At 30.3% G+C, this 19,371-nt stretch overlaps 4 protein-coding genes across 4 annotated transcripts; 1 reads left to right on the forward strand and 3 right to left on the reverse strand.

Annotated features, from left to right (window-relative positions):
• Positions 1-1,373: 1,373 nt before the first annotated feature.
• LOC134832304 (protein cereblon) lies at positions 1,374-3,334 on the reverse strand. The gene is made up of 2 exons (XM_063846291.1): positions 1,830-3,334; positions 1,374-1,768 (listed from the first exon to the last, which is right to left on the reverse strand). Exons 1-2 carry the CDS (start codon positions 3,124-3,126, stop codon positions 1,572-1,574), a joined length of 1,494 nt encoding a protein of 497 aa, XP_063702361.1. The 5' UTR covers positions 3,127-3,334; the 3' UTR covers positions 1,374-1,571.
• A 221-nt stretch (positions 3,335-3,555) lies between these two features.
• LOC134837734 (uncharacterized) lies at positions 3,556-6,166 on the reverse strand. Its single transcript, XM_063853121.1, has 7 exons — positions 6,090-6,166; positions 4,914-5,375; positions 4,770-4,863; positions 4,132-4,219; positions 3,950-4,080; positions 3,797-3,893; positions 3,556-3,746 (listed from the first exon to the last, which is right to left on the reverse strand). The coding sequence occupies exons 1-7, from the start codon at positions 6,164-6,166 to the stop codon at positions 3,556-3,558; spliced, it is 1,140 nt and encodes a 379-aa protein (XP_063709191.1).
• A 957-nt stretch (positions 6,167-7,123) lies between these two features.
• LOC134826964 (bumetanide-sensitive sodium-(potassium)-chloride cotransporter) lies at positions 7,124-14,102 on the forward strand. Its single transcript, XM_063839479.1, has 9 exons — positions 7,124-7,263; positions 9,081-9,417; positions 9,663-10,278; positions 10,335-10,645; positions 10,699-11,085; positions 11,758-12,659; positions 12,718-12,936; positions 13,522-13,795; positions 13,856-14,102. Exons 2-9 carry the CDS (start codon positions 9,145-9,147, stop codon positions 13,967-13,969), a joined length of 3,096 nt encoding a protein of 1,031 aa, XP_063695549.1. The 5' UTR covers positions 7,124-7,263; positions 9,081-9,144; the 3' UTR covers positions 13,970-14,102.
• LOC134826965 (A-kinase anchor protein 17A) lies at positions 14,036-17,724 on the reverse strand. Its single transcript, XM_063839480.1, has 6 exons — positions 17,153-17,724; positions 16,624-17,087; positions 16,306-16,563; positions 15,896-16,103; positions 15,188-15,837; positions 14,036-14,626 (listed from the first exon to the last, which is right to left on the reverse strand). Exons 1-6 carry the CDS (start codon positions 17,348-17,350, stop codon positions 14,125-14,127), a joined length of 2,280 nt encoding a protein of 759 aa, XP_063695550.1. The 5' UTR covers positions 17,351-17,724; the 3' UTR covers positions 14,036-14,124.
• Between the last annotated feature and the right edge of the window lie 1,647 nt (positions 17,725-19,371).

Raw genomic sequence — 19,371 nt, forward strand, 5'->3', positions numbered from 1 at the left:
GCATGTACCTTTTAATGACCTTTTTTAGTGGTTGTCATATATATGGTTAGTTGATGACCACAGGTAGATGCCAGGAATTGCCTCAAGCAATTGTTGACATTAAATTTTAAAGCTTGGGATGAAATTTTGTTAGGCGTTAAAAGTTTTATTTTATTAAATTTGATTTTTAAAACAGGATTTTTCTTCCTAAAAAAGTTGAATTGGGAGAAAAAATCATTTGTTTTTGATAGAAAATTATAATTTTCTCAAAAAAATAGAAAAATAGTTTCAATAGAAAGTAAATTGTGACATACACAGATCTATATACCTTTCTCTATATTATAAATAAAGCTAAAAATGCATAAAGTTGTATTCTAAATTAGTTAAGTTTAATGAAGAGCCTGAGGGCGAAATAGGTCATCACTATAAGAACGAAGAGTTGTACAGAAAAAAAATCGTTTGAGAAAAAAATGTTAAATGTTTAGAAAGAAAATGCAAATATTGGTCAAGGATGTCCTCAGAAATTATTGAAAAAAGTTTAAATTAGAAAATGAAAGGAAATTCTTTTAAAATATTTCTATAAAAGAATTTTTGAGGGTTCAAAATATTAAAAAAAAATTGTTAATTTAAGAGTTCATTTGCACTTTAGTTGAAAATTTCTAAGAATTAGAAGCACATAAAAAATATGTAAAAAAAATAGACAGAAAATTGTAAATATTTGGAATGGCTTTTCCGAAATAAAAATATTATAAAAGTTTGGTTTTTACCGAAGAAAGGAAAAATTTTGTGCATTTTTATTGAAAATTTATTTTAAAAAATACGTGAAGCTTCAGTTTTTCAAAATTTTTAGAAAAATATGATTTTTTTCAATTTTTTTTTAATTTTCCGTAATTATATTGAACGAATAATCATTTCAGATTAAAAATATTTTTTTCAAAATTTTAAATTTTATTTCTTTCAAAATAAAAAAAAATAATAAATATTAAATTAAATTAAAAAAATATTAATTAAATTAAATTAAATAATAATAAAATTAATTTTTTTTACTAAAATTTAAAAGAAAAATAATTTAAATTACAATTCTTTTAAATTTAATTTTCTTAAAATTTTTCTTTTAATTTTTTTATATTTTAATTTTCATCGTAAACTATTAATTTTTTTAGCGTAAACTGAAAATTTTGTAAAATAACGGTAAAAATATTCAAAATTCAGTTTCAGTGTTACCATGTCGAGTTCGTTGTTCATTTCTTCCAATTGTGGATTTTACTCAATTTTTCAATAAAGTCAGCCAAAGATATTTTTATGATAAAACTTTTTAATAATTTTAAATAAAATAATTTTAATTTTTGTTTAAAGTCACTTTACACTTGAATGAAACACTTTTCATATGTTTTCCACTAATAGATCTCAAAATTTTTCATTTTTTATTTAAAAAAAAAAAATAATTTCCAAATATAGGCAAAATTTGTCGTTTTTCATCAATAAATATGACATTATTTTAAAATTAAAATTAATTAATTAGTTGAAAAGAGCCTTTAAATATTAATTTAATTTAATTATTATTCACAACAGTCTTTTAAATGCTCTTCTCATCAATTGCTTTCGTCGGCATCATGCGAAACTTCTGCCGCATCTTCTGTTTCTGGCTGCGACACGTCTTCATCCTCATCAACGATGCTACATTTGAGACTTTCCACAGTGAGACTTTTCCCGGAGAGCCCGTAAAATTTTCTGGGTTTCAAATTTTTCTTCGTTGACATGAATTTCCAGCCGAGATGCACGTGACATCCTAAAAAATTAAAAAAAAAAATTGAAAAAAAATTTTTTTTTTGTGAGAAAAATTGAATTACCATTGCACAGAAGAATTTGCCACGCATATCCGGGAAACCATGAGAATTCCGTGCTCGGTCGATCAACGACGTAGGAAGAATTTTCGATAATTTTGGTGAAAGTGACAGTTTCGTGCACATATCCATGCGGATTACAAAAAAGACTTTGGCCCTGTTTCGACATGGCAAAGAGATCGTCGTAACTTGCCACGCGATTATTGCATCTCTTACAACAGAAATAGCATCTGACAATATCCAAGGCCTTCCCGATGATCAGGAGACGTTGCGTTACGCTATTCGTAATGAAAATCTCGTATCTTTGATCTTCCGTAATTGGCACGTTGCGTGCAAGCCAGAAACTCAGTTTGACCTGATCTGTGGGCGCCGCATCGATTTCCATCATTACGAGAAATTTGTGAATTTTTTCCATGACTCGTCGGATGTCGTACGAATCGTACACGAATTTGGGCCAGCGCGTACTCATCGCCGTCAAATGACTAATTCGGAGACTCGAGTGTTGGTTCTGCAAGAATTTCTTCAAATTGTTGCTTGTGAGAGCATTTAAGGGGTCCGGTAGCTGCACTTCCGGCTGAATTCTGATGTCGGCGAGAAATCGTCTTCGATTGAAACTCGATGTCGGGATCAAATATGTGCCATTTGGCTGTTTCAGCAGAATGAATCGTTGATGCGCTCGACATTTTAGCGTGATATTGCCGTGTGCATCGACGCCGCGCTCATAAACTTGACACGTAACGCCAATTTTCTGCTTAAATTGCGGATCCAGGAACACAATACCGAACGTAAGTCCGTCATTCGAGTACTCGTTGCGCTCGAATTGCGTGTCAGCCCATATCATAGGCAGCGTTTCGCCCGGAAAGACAAAGCTGTGATGCTCAAATATTGGGATTCGATAAGTTTTGCCGCATTCAAAGTAATCCAAGCCTCGAACGGCATCCATGGCACCCAAATACGAGTGTTCGTCGGGTAGTTCGGTGTTGTAACGTTCCTCGGGCCCGTCTGCCTGTTGCATATATTCCTCAAACAGCCGATTTTCCTGCTCAATTTCGTTATCTTCCTCCGAACTGTGGATAATTTCCATGTCGACAACACCTCCGCCTTCGTTTTCGTCGTCAACAACGACCTCCAGTTGGTTCGATTCGGGCAAAGGTTCCTCACTGACGCTCCTACTGAGGAAATTTGCACCAATAAATCGCAAAATCCGACGACGACGTGTGACTGGAAGATTGCGTTGTGCTCCGTGATCTGCATCGTCGCTCGTTTCGTTTGCTTCCATGGGACTGTCTGGCTCGTCAGACATTTTTTAATGACTTTTTATCGCAATTTTTACTACGTCACAATTTATCTAATGTCTTAATTGCTTAAATTTCCATAGTTTTTTGTGATTTTTGCGTGAATTTGTCTTCTGATGTCTCAAATGAGAGAAAAATCAAAGAATTTCTGTGAGATTTTCTTTTATTTGTGATAAATTCGACTTTTTTGTTGGAGCAAAAGTGCAAAAAAATATTGGTAAATATTTTGCTGTCAGTGCTCTTGACGTTTCGTAAGTACACTGAAGCCTCTATGATATAATATTTCAGGGGTGCACTTAGTTGATATAAGAAAAAAATTTGAGGGAGGGTCGATTTTTAAGCAAATTCAATACTTTCACTCGATTTTTTTGTGATATAAGGTTTTAAGTGCAAAAAATCCTGAAATTTGCTAAAAATGGTCACACAAAAGCTAAAATTCAATAATATTCTTCCACAAATCGAATTCGCCTGACTCGATTTTCACGTTTTTCTTCAGAAAACTTAATTTTCAGCCATTTCCAACCATGCTTGAACAATCCAATTCCATTTTGAAGCCAAATAAAGACAAACTCCAAGCAAATTACGAAGCTAAATCCCAAGAAAAGGGCAACTGCTCCCCCAAATGACACTGAAAAAGGTAAAATTTAATTATATTTCGCATAAAATTTAACTTTTTACCAAGAAAATCCTTGAAACTGTAAATAACTTTACGAATTATCCGAATTTTGGGACAAGTTACGAGGATATTTAACTGCGTGTCGAACACAAAAAAGCTCTGAAATGATGTCAAAGTCAAAAATTTTATATTTTAAAGCAAATTCAGGTACTTACCATTTGTCCTTTTGGTACGCTATGCTCTTTTAACGTTATAAAGCTACAAATTTCAGGACATTCGCACTTTTTATCGATCCAATTTGGGTTTTTTCCGAGACAGTACATGCCTTTTGCGTCACAAACGGGCTCTGGAAAGAAATTTACTCAAGAAAATCCTTAAAAAAACTAATTTTTCTCACTTCGCATGTAGAAAAAGGGGACACATTTGCAAATTTCGAGCGCTGCTTTGATGCGACAATCCGTAGCGCACAAGTTCAAAGTGTAAATCTACAAAAAATATCAAAATTTTCAATGAAATTCAATAGAAATGTGTCGAAAACTTAACATTGTAGTAAGAATTTTTTGGTGGCTCATCCGTAAATCGACATTTCCGTGAGTCAATACTCAAACCATGAACACTTGAATGTGCTCGGACCTCATTTAAGTAAACATTGATGCTCGATACGTTGCCAGAATCGATGGTGCTCCGTATTTTTATGTCCAACGATGGAATTTCGGTTCTACTGTGTACGTACTTGAACGAAAAAAAATGTTATTTAATTAAAAATTGGCTAATTTTCGGCGTTATCGTGCCTTGATTGTCTGTTAACACGCCGCCGTTACACCAAAGTGCGACTTTAAACTGGATAAAACATCAATAACAATAATTATAATACCGTTCAAAACAACAAAAGAAATCATTGTAAACATATTTCGGCAATACTGATCCAGCTTTAACCAGAAAAATCACACATTTCAACGTATCGACGTGTGCGGCATGTACGAACAACACTCGTCAATCGGAGAATTTGATCAAATTTTCTGTGTAAGTACTTACAAAATGTTGGAATGTATCACGTGGATGTGGTTCAAAGACTAGTTTACACGTTTTTCCCGCACTACATTGCTCGTTAACGTTCTCTCGAGGCGTTCTAAAAGACAAAAAATTAAATTTTACCATTAAATTTTCCATTAAAAATACCTTTTTGCTGGATTCATAACGAAATCAATGTGACTCCCGGTGAAACAAACCCCAAGTTCCGTTAGTACAAGTCGATATTTCGCGGGATTCGTTGTTCGGTTCTTCAATTCGATCGCAATTGCAGCAAAATCGGATGCCTTGATGCGTGTTTGGTTCACGAAACTTTCGTATTTTTCCAAGTTTGTGTAATTCGTGTGCATAAGCAGACGTACAAAGTCAGAGTAATATCGAAATTTGGGATTTTTGTTGGTCAATGATAATTTTTGTTGCAAGAATTTGTTGATGCGTTCGGTAGCATCGTAATATGGGCATACAGTGAGCACGGGTTTGTCGAAGGAGAATTGACGGTAATCTGTCTCGATGAATAACGCAGTCGAGCTGTGACGAAATTTGTTCCATTCGACAAGAGCAACGAGGTACGAGAACGTCAAAGAGGCAATTACGGCGACGATCCAAACGATTCTAAAGAGAAAGAAAAAAAATAAAAGGTAAAATTTTTTAATATTTAATTAAAGAATAAATAAATAAATTTTTTTAAATTATTTGAACTTTCAATAATTAATTTATAAAATTTAAAAAAATAAAATTAAAAATAAAATAAAATTAATTAATTTTATTATTTTTTTAAATACCTATTTAAAATTTTATTTGATTAAAATTAATTAATTTGATTTTTAAATTGAATTTAAATTAATTGAAATAATTTAAAAATTAAAAAAAATAAATATTGAATTTAAAGAAATTTGAATTATTTAAAATTTTAAAATTAAATTAAATCTAAAATTTCAATTCAAGTAAGCAAAAATGTAAATAAAATTTAAAAAAAATATTAAAAATTTTTAATTAATTTTTTAATTAATAATTAAAAAAGATGTGTAATTTAAAATTATATTGAAATAAATATTAATTAAGAGCAAAATATTTTTTAAAACAATTATTAATATTATATTATATACACTTTTTTTTAAGAAAAAAATTGCCAATTTTTTAAAAAAAGGAAAAAAAATAATTAATTAAGATTTTTATAACAATTAATTTTGTATAGTGAATTTTGTTTATTTTCAGAAATTTTTCATTCATTTATTTTTTTTACAAAAAAAAAAAAAAAATTTTTTTACAAAAAAAAAAATTATTTTTTTTACAAAGGGATTTTGGAAAAAATAAACAAAAACTCACCTTTCACACCAATGCAAATCCCTCCGAAAAATGTACTCATTACCATGAATACTCAAATCTTTGAGTCCCAATTTCATGATATTAATTTTATTATATTTTTTTTTTCGACAAAAAAGTCACAAATTACTTTTTCAAGATAAACAAATCAATTTTCATCACTTTTAATTAGTCAGTGATAATATTCCACAGCATTAATTAAAATAAAATTAAAGCCCGTAGTAATTTAAATGTTTAGCACCTTCGTATGAAATATGAGCACAAACAAAAAATGATGACCACGTCATGTGCTGTGATTGATTCTGACAAAACAGATCCTCCTTGCGCGTCGTTCGCGAATGCATTTATTTTTCGCATCCCGTGATGATGTTTTTGTTAATTGAACTTGATGTACAGCGGTTTTACATTAGAAACGTGCGTGTTTGATGTTTTAATTGACATTTTATTGCCGCCCTCGTGCAAGCTGTGACAACATTTTTTTTTTATTTAAAACATAAATTTATGAAAAGCACGAATTATTTTTGATTTTATGAGATAAGAAATTTTAAATGGAGACGACTGGTTAATTTTTTTTAATATAAAAAAATATTCTTCCTCGTATTTTTTTATCAACAAATCAATGACCATATTATCGCCAATGCGAACTGTTGTTGATAAGATCCGAGTGAAAGTGATAAATACCGACAATGTAGTTGTTCTAACATGAAAATACAAAAAATCACACTTTTGTTACTCACGAGAAATGAAACGTTCTAATTGTTATTGGTCATCGAAATGCATTTTTGTCCCAAAAAAAAGTCGATCGCCACACACAAACACGCACAATATAATTTTCACACCACACGAACGAATTTATTAGCGAATTAAATTTGTTGTTTGTAATATCAATTTGCACCCGCAATCGAGCACTATGTAAGTGTAGCGTCGTCATGTAAAAATATGTTCTTTGTGTTGACGGGGCGAGTCTTATATAAAGCATAAGAACACAGACAAATATTTTGCATTCGATCAGTAACGGTGGTGTCGATAACAAGTGAATTATAAAAAAAATAAATAAAATAGAAAAAAATAAAATAAAATAGTGAAAAATATTTAAAATAATTATTTGGACTGTAAAAAATTGAAAAATATAAATTAAAAAAAAAAATAATAAATTGAAAATTAATTATTATTAAAAGTGAGTTAAATTTTTATTTAAAATATTGAGAAAAAATTACAAATATTTAAATCATATAAAAATAGTTTTTAAAATATTAAAAAAAAAATAAAGATAGAAAAAATTAAAAATTAATGGAAAATATAAGTGAAAAAAATATAAATTGTGGCAAAAAAAAAACTTTAAATTGTCAATAAAAAATTTTTTATAATTTATTTTTTATTAATTTTTCATATTGAAAAAAAAAATAAATGAGGATTTGTTTAATTAATTTATTTTAATTAAAAATTAATTTACAATAACAAATAAAAAATCATTATAAAAGACAATAAAAAAAGATAAATCAAGCAAATGATTATGATATGTTGACATGAAATGCGATAAAATCGCTTGTTAGTTCCCCAGCATTAACTATTTTTGATTAAATGCAGTGACAAGAAATAATGAACGCGAATTTGCGGTTTATTAATTAAAATAAAATAAAAAAAATCATGGAAATTTACCAAAATATTTATTTTAAGAATAAACTCACTTCTTTTTTAGTTCCTTGTTTTTTATTAACACCCCCATGAGAGACGAGAATTCTATGTAATTTATTAAATCATCAATAGTTTAACTCTAAGAATCACATAAAAGTGTAAAAATATGAATCAAAAAGGTGAAAAAATGATTGACAGACTGACGCGTGTGATCTGTCAGCAAAATTACTCACTTCATATTTCAATAAATGTTTTATTTAATTTTTTTTCTGCCTCATAAAAGTTTAATTTTTAATTGAAAAATTGAATGAAAATTACTTTAGAAGCTCACTTTTGAATTATTTATATGAATTTATTAAAGGTTTTTAATTAATTTATGAGAAAAAGTTCGATTGTTAATCTTACTTAGTATGGAAAAGGCGTTAGAAAGTCAATAAATTTAATTTTAAAAATTAAAAAAAAAATAAATTAAAAATTAATAAAAAATAAAATAAATAAAATAAAATTTTAAAATTAAAAAAAAAATAAAATTTAATTTTAACAATAAAAATTAAATTTAATTAAATATAAAATTTTTATTAAATTAAAAATTTAATTAAATTAAATTAATTAATGAATTAAAGTAAATAAATTTATTGAAAAAAATAAATAAAATAAATTAAAAAATAATTAATTAAATTAATTTAAATTAAAATTTATTAAAAAATTTCATAAAGATAAATTTTTGAATATATTTCTTAAATTCATAAAAACTTTTAATGACGGAAAAAATACTTAACGTCAGATTATCACTTCAAAATAATGTTCTACAATCAAATTTTACGAGAATTTTCGCTCTAATTCAATAATTCAATCTCATAAAATGAATTTCTTTGTTCCAACTTCTACGTAAAACATGCAAAAAATCATAAAATCCGCCTTTAATTCTATTTTTGATCTTTGAAATCAATAAAAATCTTTGATCTTCACAATTCATGTTCAATTAAGTGAAAATTTCTTTCAATATTAATAATTTTTCATTACTCCCACAAGATCAATTCAACAACAAACGAAAAAAAAATCATGATTTCCCCGTTGAACTTGACCGATGTTGATTAATGACTTTTCAGAAGATCGAACATAATGATATCTCTATTAGCAAACAGCTACTTAGTGTGAAAATAAACGCTACTGAAAGCTGTTATTCGCATTTAAACATACAATTTAATTAGTTTTTAATCATCCAGTGTGACAAGTTTAATTTTATTTTATCGAACGTTAATGATTCGCGTCACCATTCATCCATGATCGCTTGAAATTTTTTCGTTTTTGTGGTTGACAATGATAAAAATTTCCTTTTTTTCTCATTTTTTCCCGTAGGCGATGTTTTTGTCGTGAAACAAAGGCCTCTTGTGAAATTTGTTGGAGGTGAAAATTTAAGAAAATGAAGAATAAACAAAGATTTCAAGTGACTCAAGTCAACAACGACTTGTATGGCTCATTTCGAGGCGAATCTCAACTCGCGGTACCAACAGCGCAGGATGCTCGTCGCAGTTCGCACACCGTTCAAGCAATCCCCATGGAGAACGATCGTCGTCGCAGCATGGCACAATGGACGAGAGAAGCCTTGCCGCGTCTCGATCACTTTCGTGTCTCAAAACGGGCCTTCAAACGTCCCAGCTTAGGCGAGTTGTACGGCGACCCGGAACGAAAAGCTGTAAGTTTGCTTCACCTTCACCTTCAAAGCATCTATCGTGACATGTGTTCGCTAATAAGTTACGCACGATACTCGATTATTACCCAAATGATACAGATTTTTCGTGTTTGCGTTCGAAATTTGCGCCATTGGCGACACAATAAGTGCTAATTTTCATCAAATATTGTCATTTTGAAATTTAAATCGTGTTAGATAATGCAATTAAATGACGTCATTATTTTATTTATCCCCCAAAATTCTCTTAGTCGGCGGTAGAAGATACAACTCCAGCATCTGGCGGCGGCGGGCATATCAAATTAGGATGGATTGTGGGTGTCGTCATCCCTTGTCTCCTCAATATTTGGGGTGTGATGCTTTTTTTACGTCTCTCATGGGTCGTTGGACAAGCGGGAATCATGCAAACTTTGATAATTATCGGAATTAGTGCGATGGTGTGTGTTATAACGACACTTTCGTTGTCGGCGATTTGCACAAATGGCGAAGTAAAAGGCGGAGGCATCTACTACATCATTTCTCGATCCCTTGGACCCGAATTCGGAGCGAGTTTGGGAGTTGTTTTTGCCTTTGCGAATGCCGTTGCAGCTTCCATGAACACTATCGGGTTCTGTGATTCGTTAAATGACCTCCTAAAAGTGAATGGATTGAAAATTATCGATAATGGGGTGATGGATACGCGAATTGTGGGTTCTGTAGCACTTTTGTTAATGGTTATCATTTGCGCCGTTGGCATGGATTGGGAAGCGCAAGCACAGAATTTCTTGGTTGTGACGATTTTACTCGCTATTTTGGATTTCATCATTGGAACGTTGCTTGGTCCAAGCACGGATGAGGAGATTGCTTCAGGATTTGTCGGGTTTTCAGGTGATTTTTCGTCTAAAATTAAAAAAATTTTGAAAATTAATTAATTTTTTTTGTAGTTGAGAACTTCAAAACGAATTGGAAACCTGATTATCGTTTCGCTGAAGGAGTAGATCAAAACTTTTTCACCGTTTTTTCGATTTATTTCCCAAGTGTGACGGGAATTCAGGCGGGCGCTAACATCTGTGGTGACTTGAAAGACGCAGCAAGTGCAATTCCAAAGGGAACTAATATCGCAGTGGCTTTATCGATGTTCTCGTATGCCGTATTTGCCGTTTTTGCTGGCGGCGGTGCCTTGAGAGATGCTTCCGGAAATGTTTCTGACATCGTAAACGGTACTTATTACACTCCTGAGTGTGTTCATGATCATGTAAGTTTTAATTTTTTGCATTGAAAATCGAAATTTATGAAAATTTTCTGCAGTCTTGTCAATATGGGCTCCAAAACTCGTATAGTGTCATGCAATTGATGTCAGTTTGGGGAGGTCTCATCTATGCAGGATGCTTTGCGGCAACATTGAGTACTGCCTTGACGAATTTGTTGTCAGTTCCGAGACTTATTCAAGCGATGGGCATCGATCAGATCTATCCTGGGTTTATATTTTTCTCGAAAGGTTATGGAAAGCACGGAGAACCGTATCGCGGATATGTTCTTACTTTCGCGATTTCATTGACGTTCTTGTTGATTGCTGATTTGAATGCTATTGCACCGCTGATTTCAACTTTCTACCTGGCTTCGTATGCGTTGATCAATTTCTGTACGTTCCATGCTGCTTTGGTGAAGCCTCTTGGATGGAGACCGACGTTCAGAGTAAGTTTTTCTGTGAAATAAATTTTTAATTTATTTAAAAAATATTTTAAAAACATAAAATTTAAGTAAAATATGGTCAAAAAATTACTAAAATATATTTTTTTATTTTTTAAATAATTTTTTTAGCTTTTTTTAATTTTAAAAAATATAAATAAAAATTTAAGAAATTCATTTTTAATTTTTTTAAATCATATCAATTTGAAAAATTTTTAAAAATAAAAAATTCAAGAAGAAATTGGTCAAATAATGACGAAATTTAATAAAAAAGAAATTAATTTTTGAATTTTTTTTTAAATCATATCAATTTTTAAAATTTATTAAAATTAAAATTTATTGATAATTTAAAATTTTGTGAATTAAATTTAATTAAATTTGAAAAAATGAAATTTTTAACAAAAAATTAAAGTTTTAATTTTTTAAAAGTTTTTTTTTTAAATTCGAAAATTAAAATATAAATTATAAAACTTTATGAATTTAAAAAAAATTTAAATTAATTAAAATTTTTAAATTAATTTAAATATAAAATAAACATAAAAAGATCATTTTTTTAATTTTAAGAGATTTGAAATTAAATTTTTATTAAAAAAAAATTTTTTAATTTTTTTTTTTTTTTTTTAATATTTTTTTTTAATTTATTTTTTATTTTTTTTTAATTTTTTTAATTTTTTTTAGTACTACAACAAATGGCTAAGTTTGTTCGGTTGCATCCTCTGTATCTCCATTATGTTCCTCATGAATTGGTTCTCATCACTCTTGACACTCGCCATTATCTTAGTACTGTACTTAATTGTCGTTTATCGCAAGCCTGACGTCAATTGGGGTTCATCGACGCAAGAACAAACGTACAAAAGTGCCCTTACCTCAGCTCAAAAACTGCAAAATGTCTCAGATCACGTCAAAAATTACCATCCCCAAGTCCTTGTTTTGGCTGGAAAACCTCTTGATCGTCCCCCATTGATTGACTTGGCGCATCAAATCACGAAACATCACTCCTTGCTGATGGTTGGTCAAGTAACGACGAAAAATTTGTCGTACCGAACTCGCGTTGCAATGATCAAAGAAGCCGAAAAATGGTTCGAAGCACGAAAAATCAAAGCTTTTTACAATCTCATCGACGGAATTAGCTTCGAAGAAGGCGTTCGTGGACTTGTACAAGCATCTGGTTTCGGTAAACTCACCCCCAATATCGTGTTGATGGGATATAAAGCGGATTGGCGAACGTGCGAAGAAAAAGATTTAACTTCGTATTTCAATGTTTTGGATAACGCATTCGATAATCGCATGGCAGTTGCGATCCTGAGACTCCAAAATGGCTTGGATTACTCGAATTTGAACACACAAATCAACTCGCCGAATGGTCATGATAACCCCTCGTTCCAACATTCGGGCTCGACGAACAGCTTAACCGTCTCTGGAGATCCCTTGGGAGTTCATAAGCCGAAACCTTTGATGCATGCGGACTCTAATTTGAACATTAACATCACCGGCAGTCACACATCGATCAATATTCCGGTGCCGCAGAAGATTTTGCATAAAAATTTGATGGTTGATAATCCGATTGTTTATTCAACGAGGTAAAAAAAATGAAATTTTCAAAGATTTTTTTTTTAAATTTGATGAATTTCGTTACAGAGGAGGCTCAGCAGTTCCAAAAGAAATCCTGGACAACTTAAATGTCTTTAATCGCAAACAAGGCAAGGGAACAATCGATGTATGGTGGTTGTACGACGATGGAGGACTCACAATTTTAATTCCTTATATCCTTTCAACGCGTTCAAATTGGTCCCAATGCAAGATTCGAGTGTTTGCTTTGTCAAATAGGAAGCTCGAACTTGAAGTTGAGGAACGAAAGTAAGATTTAAAGTTGGACAAGTGCATTTTGAGAAAATGTTTCAAATTTAAAATTAATTTTTTTCGAAAATACAAATTTTTTTTTTTTTATGAATAATTTATAAAAAATAATAATTTTTTTTTTATTTTTTGAAAATTAAAAAAAATAATTTTTTAAAATTTTGAAAAAAAATTTTTAAAAAAATTTTAAAAAAATTAAAATTTTTATTTATTTAATTTTTAAAAATTATTTATTATTGAATTATTTTTTTCAAAAAAATTTTTTTTAAAAAAATTATTTCTAAATTTTTAATTAAAATTATAGAAAATTTTGAATTTTAATTTAATTAATTTATTTTATTTTTTTTTATTTTTAAAATATCAGTTAATTAATCATAAAAAGTTATTTAAATCAATTAAAAATTATTTTGAAAATTTATTATTTTTTTAGATATTTAATTTATTTTAAATAATTTTTTTATAATTTAAAAATTTTAAAAATATAAAAATAATTTGAGGTCTAATTTAAATTAATTGAAACATTTTTCAAAATTGCACTTGTCTTATTTTTTTTTTACTGAAATTCATGAATTTTTTTAATTGTAGCATGGCAAATCTCCTCTCCAAATTACGTATTGACTACTCATCACTCACCATGTTGCAAGGAATTACCGAAAAACCGAAGCCCGATTCCATTGAAATGCACAACCAACTCATTAATGGCTTCCGTGAAGGTCAACGCGAAACCGGATACATTCCAGATACGGAGCTGAAAACGTTAGAAGAAAAGACAAATCGTCAATTACGTTTGCGAGAAATGTTGATGCAGCATTCATCGCAAGCTAATTTAGTTATTATGTCGTTACCGATGCCGAGACGAGTGAGTTTTTTTTAAATTTTTTAAGTTTTTTCACAAATTTTGAGTTTTTTTGTCTTTCAGGGAAGTGTTTCAGCTCCTTTGTACATGTCGTGGTTGGAATGTCTCACGAAAGATATGCCGCCATTGGTACTCGTGCGTGGAAATCAACAAAATGTACTTACGTTCTACTCATAGTTTTTACATTTCAGAAGCTTTAATTTCGCGTTTTTTAGATAATTTTCAAATTTTAGTTGTGTTATAAAATAGTTTATCGTTTTTTTGTTAGAAAATAAGCTTTTGTTCTTGATATAAATTAAAAATACTAAACTATCTACACTCGAGTGTCAAGATTAATCCGAGTACAGTGCAGCATCGGCTGCTTCTCCATCTTTGTTAGCTGCTTTTTCCGGTGAGATTGAAGTACTTCGTCGTTGATACGGACAATCCTGGTCATCGTCAATCTTTTTTACTTTCGCTTCGTGCTCTTCTTGCTCCAGAATACTTTTTCGCATCGACTCTTCCTCGTCAAGGCGTTCCCTTAACTTTTCCTGAACCGCTCGTTGGATCTCTTTTGCACTTTTTACCAATTTTTCCGGTTGCAAGACGACTTGTTGTGGCTTTGGAGGCGGCGTATGAGACTCACTTCGACGTGGCGAAGCTTCGCGTGACCATGTGCTGCGACGCTTTTTACGTTTGTGATCGTAACTGTTGCTCCGCGATCGAGATCTGCTTCGGGAGGGACTGGATTTCACGGAGCGACGCGTTGAGGCGAGTTGTTTTTTGTTGCCGCGTGATCGAGAACGCGATTTGGAGTAGCTGCGACGACGTGATCTGCTGCGACTGTAACGGGATCTAAAAGAAAAATTGAAAATTTTAATGATTTTTTATTTTATTAAAATAAGAAGTGCAATTTTTAATAATTTTTCACAATATTTTGTTAGGAAAATATTATCAAAAATTTTTGATTAATTTTGTTTATCATTTTCAGTATTTTTTTAGTTTAAATTTTATTTTGAAGAAATTCAATAATTCTTTAAAAAAAATACAAAAAAAGTCATAAAATTATTAAAAAATTAATTAAATTATTTAATTATTTTAAAATTATTTAATTTAATTTTTTTTTTAAAATTTTTTTTTAAAACTTTTTTAAATATTTTTTTTTTTTTTTAATTTTTTTTGTGCTAGGTAATTTAATTTTATAAATTTAAAAATTTTTAAAATATTTTTAATATTTTATTTTTAATTTTTTTTGTGCTCAAAAAATATTTTATTGAAAAATATTTTTAAAAAAATTAAATAAAATTTTAAAAATAATTTTTCAAACTTTCTTCGATTCAAAAAAAAAAATAAGAAGATATTAATGTAAAATTTTTTAAAAATTGCACTTCATTGAAATAAAAAAAATGTACAAACCTTGAAGAAGATCGACTGTAAGACCGTCTTCGTCGCCTATACTTGTCCCTGTCGCGACTTCTGCTTCTCGAATACGACCTCGAAGTGCGATCATCATGATCTTCGTCGTACCGATGATTTGAATAACCGCCTCTACCTCTTCCCCGATATCCGCCTCGTCCTCGATACCCGCCTCTACCGCGATACGGGCGATATCCCATAGCGTTTGCCATCATAAAAGGGTTCATTTGCATCATATAAGGCATCATCCATTCCATGCCTTCTTGCGTCGGGGGATACATGCCGGGGAACGGATACATGGGGAATTTTGGATTTTGTTCAGTATCGCTCTCGTCACTTCCGTTTTTCTTCTTTTTCCGTCGTTTCGACGAATCGCTCAAAATACTGTCGTTCGAACTGATGCTCGCAATACTCGGAGATCGAGATCCCTTTTCTTGACCCAAAAAGTTCTTCAATAAATTGTCATCGCGTGCTTTTTTCACGCGGAGACGAATTTTGTGCATTTCATCTTCGGCAGCTTCCTTGTATTTGCTTGTTATTGTATGGCGTTCCTCTTTTTGGCTGGAAGATGCGATATTTCGCAAGCCATTTTCGAGACTTAATGTGTCGGAAGCTGTTTTGTTCTTCAATTTGTCGTATTTTTCTTTGAGCTAAAATGATTTTTTATTGAAATTATGAAGAAAATTGAAATATTTGAGCAAAACTTACCGCAATTCGATCGAAAATCGCCTCCAATAATCTTACACTTTCAAGTTTTCTTTGCGTTTCTAACAATTTTCGCTCTTCGGCGAGTATTTTCGAGTTAATGTCAGTCACTTCCTTTTCACGTAACTTTTGCAAATGCTTTTCTTTGCGTTTTTGTTCGCGTTGGCGTTGTTTTTCAAGATCTGCTAACTTTTTCAACTCGTCTTTTTGTCTGTAACATAAAGTTTTCGCTTCTCATAAAATAGTTATTTACTCTTGAATTGTCAATTTTTGGCATAAATTAATTTTTCGCGAGTAAATTCGTATCTAAGGCATCCACAAGTCACTTTTCCGAACATTTTTTCTCAAATTTTCACGTGAAAAGGCTTGTGGAGGACTTAGATTTGATTAAAAATGTGACACGAAAGTCAAACCTTTCTTTTTCCATCTTTTGTAACTCAGCTAATTGCTTTTTTTGTTCCTCCTCTTCGCGTTCGCGATCTTTTGCCATCAATCGCTCCCTTACAAGTTTACGTCTTTTGATGCTGGCATCACTCAAGTGCTTTGTACGATCGAATTCCATCACGATATTTACTGCGAGATTCTTGTCGCCGTCTTTTTTCACGAGTTTCATGCCGCGAAATTCATCCATTGCCTTTACGAAGCCCACGTACTCGCTAAATTGGATGTAACTACAAAAAAAATGTAAAAAAATGAACAATTTTTTGAAAAATTTTAATTTTGAGACTCACCCTTCGAAGAAAATGTCCTGCTCAAAGCTAAAAGCCTTCATGCCCGTCATATAAGGCTTCATTTTGCTGCGATACGGATCACAAATCGGTATATCGACGTGCGACACATCACCAAATTTCTCAAAAATTCGTCGAAAAATATTCTCACTCGGTTTTGGGTTTTCTTCGGTATCCGCAACATGACGCGGCGCAAACCATTTCATCGGTAAATTCGAAATGTAGATCGTGTCAGGACGTTCTCCAGCTTTCATTTCGTCCATATTCGAGGCGTCTCGGAAGAAAGAGTCCCAATCGTGCCTTGTTGGGAAGTCACTTTTTGCTTCGGCGGCTTTTATGCGAAAAACTTCCTTAAATCCTTCGAGTTTTATGGGTCGATTGTCAAGACGGTCCAACACATTTCGCATTATGCTGCGAGATTCGAGCTCAGCTTCGAAACGAATGAACTCCAAAGTGCTCTTGGAGACCTAAAAAAGAGAAAATTGTTAAATGGAAAAAACAAAAACTTGTAAAAAATCATTAAAAATCTTACTCGCAAGACGCTAAATCGATCCGGCAACACTTTTTGTCGCATTTTCTCCATTATGTCATAGTTGGAAATTGATCGGCCCGTGATGTTCTTCGGCAGAGCCACTGTCATGTTAATTTTCGCAATTGGCTTGAGATAGAGCGAGTGTGGTAGGTACAAAGGCGTACAGTCGCTGACATCTTCGATGGTCTGGATATTCATTTTATTTTTTATTTTTTTAGATTTTTCACAATTTTTTCATTTTATTTTTATTTTTTATGTCCATTTAATTTGGTTTTTTATGAAAAACAAAAGAAATTTACAAATTGCCTAAAACTCAGTCTCAGACAAGGGAAGATCTCAGAGAAAATTTAAAAAATAAAAATCGGGGCCAAAAATTCAAAAAAAAAAAAATGGAAGAAGCGAAAAATGACGAGAGAAAATTGGAAAATTTGGATGATCCCTAAGCGAATTGCGGTGCACTAAAAGAAGTTTCTTGCCGAGTGCAAGATTATCTTTCCTTTGGAGAAGGATTCTAACGGAAGTCGGGGCTTTTTGGTGAGCAAAAAGCCAAATTTCGACGCGATTTTCACACTGTTGACTTGCAAATCCGGACTTTTGAGAGAAATTTTACTATTTGCATTGGGCCTCGTTTGTGTGATGACATGAAATTTTCGACTTGGGCATTTAACGGTAGATAATTTTGGAGGAGAATTTAGCAATTTCACGAGTTTTTAAGAAAATTTTAGCTTTTTTGATAAAAATAGATATAAGAAGCGAAGAAATTTTGAATTTATGAAACATGAATTTGACGTTCATCGATAATTTTAGTATCTTAAGTTCCTTGTTCGAGGAAAAAATGATGAAATCTGTAGGGAATAAGGGTTTTTGATCAGAAAATTAATTCTTGTGGAAAATTTTTAATCAAAGTAATAAAAGATTAACTTAGAAACAATTTTTTTGAAAAAAAGTAATATTTTACTGCAATTTCTTTTCTAATTTTTTGCAAATTCTGATCAGTAAAAAAAATCTCATAGACTTTTTTTTTCAATTTAACATACGAATTTATTTTTTTTAAAGAAAATTTTAAATTAAATTTAATTTAAATTTTATTTATAAATTTTAAAGTAATTTTTTTACATTTTCGAATTTTTAGTTCATTTTGGTAGATTTTTTAAATGAAAAACTGTTAATTTTTCTTATTTTTTTAATAAAAAAAAATAAATAATTATTTAATTTAAATAGTTTAAAGATTTTTTTATTTTTTTTTATGTTATTTTTTTTTTATTTTATTTATTTTTTTTATTTTTATTTTTTTTTTTTTTGATGAAAAATTTTTAATTTAATTAATTTAATATTTAAATTAATTAATTTAATATTTTTTAAGGAATATTTTTTTTAATTTTTAAAAATTATAATTTATAAAAATTTTTAATTTTCTATTTTTTTAAATTATTTTTACTTAAAAAAAATTGTTAAATCATTTATTTGTGATTTTAATTATTTTTCTTAAATTTTTTAATGCAAAATATATAAAAAATATTTTTTTTTACTTGAACATTTTTAAATTTCTGTAAAATAAAAACATTTTTTGTTTAAAAAAAATTTAACGGATCTTTTTATTACGTGACAAAATTCTATTTTTTCATTCCATTATTCAAATTTTTAAACGAATCACTTCAAAACTCTTTTCATAAATTCATCTCATTTCTTTGTATTGAAAAAAATCTCTTTTCCTTTCAAAAATATGTAAATTCATGTTTTTTTTTTGAAAACCGTTACTCAAATCTCAATTAAATCTCTGTTACAATTAATTTTTTTAAAGAAAGCCCTTTTTGTTTTATTTAATTTATTTTTTTTTTTTGAAAAAAGAGAATTATTAAGTACAACAGTTACAGACAGTTTAACATCACACCTGTTTGAACTTGACTTAGTCATCGCTCGCATGAATGAAATAGAGTGAATGGAGAGAAATGGAAAGAGAAGAACGAATAAGGGAAAGAGGCAGAAGCGAAGACAACGAAAGCAGAGACGAAAGAAGAAATGAAAAAGTGAATGGAGAAAACATTTCAACAAAGTTCGTCAACAAAAATAGTCGTGATTGTCACATTAAACGCGATTCTCTCGCAGTATTTAGCAGAAAATTAGCAGAAATTAATTGAAAAAAAATTAAAAATCTTCCCGTAAGAAAATTTTAAGTGAAAAATTGAACATTCCCGGATCCATTTTCGTGTGGCGAGATG

This window comes from Culicoides brevitarsis, chromosome 1 (genome assembly GCF_036172545.1).
Source record: "Culicoides brevitarsis isolate CSIRO-B50_1 chromosome 1, AGI_CSIRO_Cbre_v1, whole genome shotgun sequence".
Taxonomy (NCBI): domain Eukaryota; kingdom Metazoa; phylum Arthropoda; class Insecta; order Diptera; family Ceratopogonidae; genus Culicoides; species Culicoides brevitarsis.

What these genes read in the sequence shown, in the direction of transcription:
- LOC134826965 (XM_063839480.1), bottom strand. Translation starts at nt 17,350, where the DNA reads ATGAATATCCAGACCATCGAAGATGTCAGCGACTGTACGCCTTTGTAC. An exon ending in ATCGATTTAGCGTCTTGCGA is followed by an intron (nt 17,088 to 17,152) that starts GTAAGATTTTTA and finishes TCTCTTTTTTAG; the next exon opens with GTCTCCAAGAGCACTTTGGA. An exon ending in CAAAAGATGGAAAAAGAAAG is followed by an intron (nt 16,104 to 16,305) that starts GTTTGACTTTCG and finishes TTTATGTTACAG; the next exon opens with ACAAAAAGACGAGTTGAAAA.
- LOC134826964 (XM_063839479.1), top strand. Translation starts at nt 9,145, where the DNA reads ATGAAGAATAAACAAAGATTTCAAGTGACTCAAGTCAACAACGACTTG. An exon ending in CCGATTGTTTATTCAACGAG is followed by an intron (nt 12,660 to 12,717) that starts GTAAAAAAAATG and finishes ATTTCGTTACAG; the next exon opens with AGGAGGCTCAGCAGTTCCAA. An exon ending in CGTTACCGATGCCGAGACGA is followed by an intron (nt 13,796 to 13,855) that starts GTGAGTTTTTTT and finishes TTTGTCTTTCAG; the next exon opens with GGAAGTGTTTCAGCTCCTTT.
- LOC134832304 (XM_063846291.1), bottom strand. Translation starts at nt 3,126, where the DNA reads ATGTCTGACGAGCCAGACAGTCCCATGGAAGCAAACGAAACGAGCGAC. An exon ending in GCAAATTCTTCTGTGCAATG is followed by an intron (nt 1,769 to 1,829) that starts GTAATTCAATTT and finishes TTAATTTTTTAG; the next exon opens with GATGTCACGTGCATCTCGGC.
- LOC134837734 (XM_063853121.1), bottom strand. Translation starts at nt 6,166, where the DNA reads ATGAAATTGGGACTCAAAGATTTGAGTATTCATGGTAATGAGTACATT. An exon ending in GTTATGAATCCAGCAAAAAG is followed by an intron (nt 4,864 to 4,913) that starts GTATTTTTAATG and finishes TTTGTCTTTTAG; the next exon opens with AACGCCTCGAGAGAACGTTA. An exon ending in GTGATACATTCCAACATTTT is followed by an intron (nt 4,220 to 4,769) that starts GTAAGTACTTAC and finishes TATTTTTTGTAG; the next exon opens with ATTTACACTTTGAACTTGTG.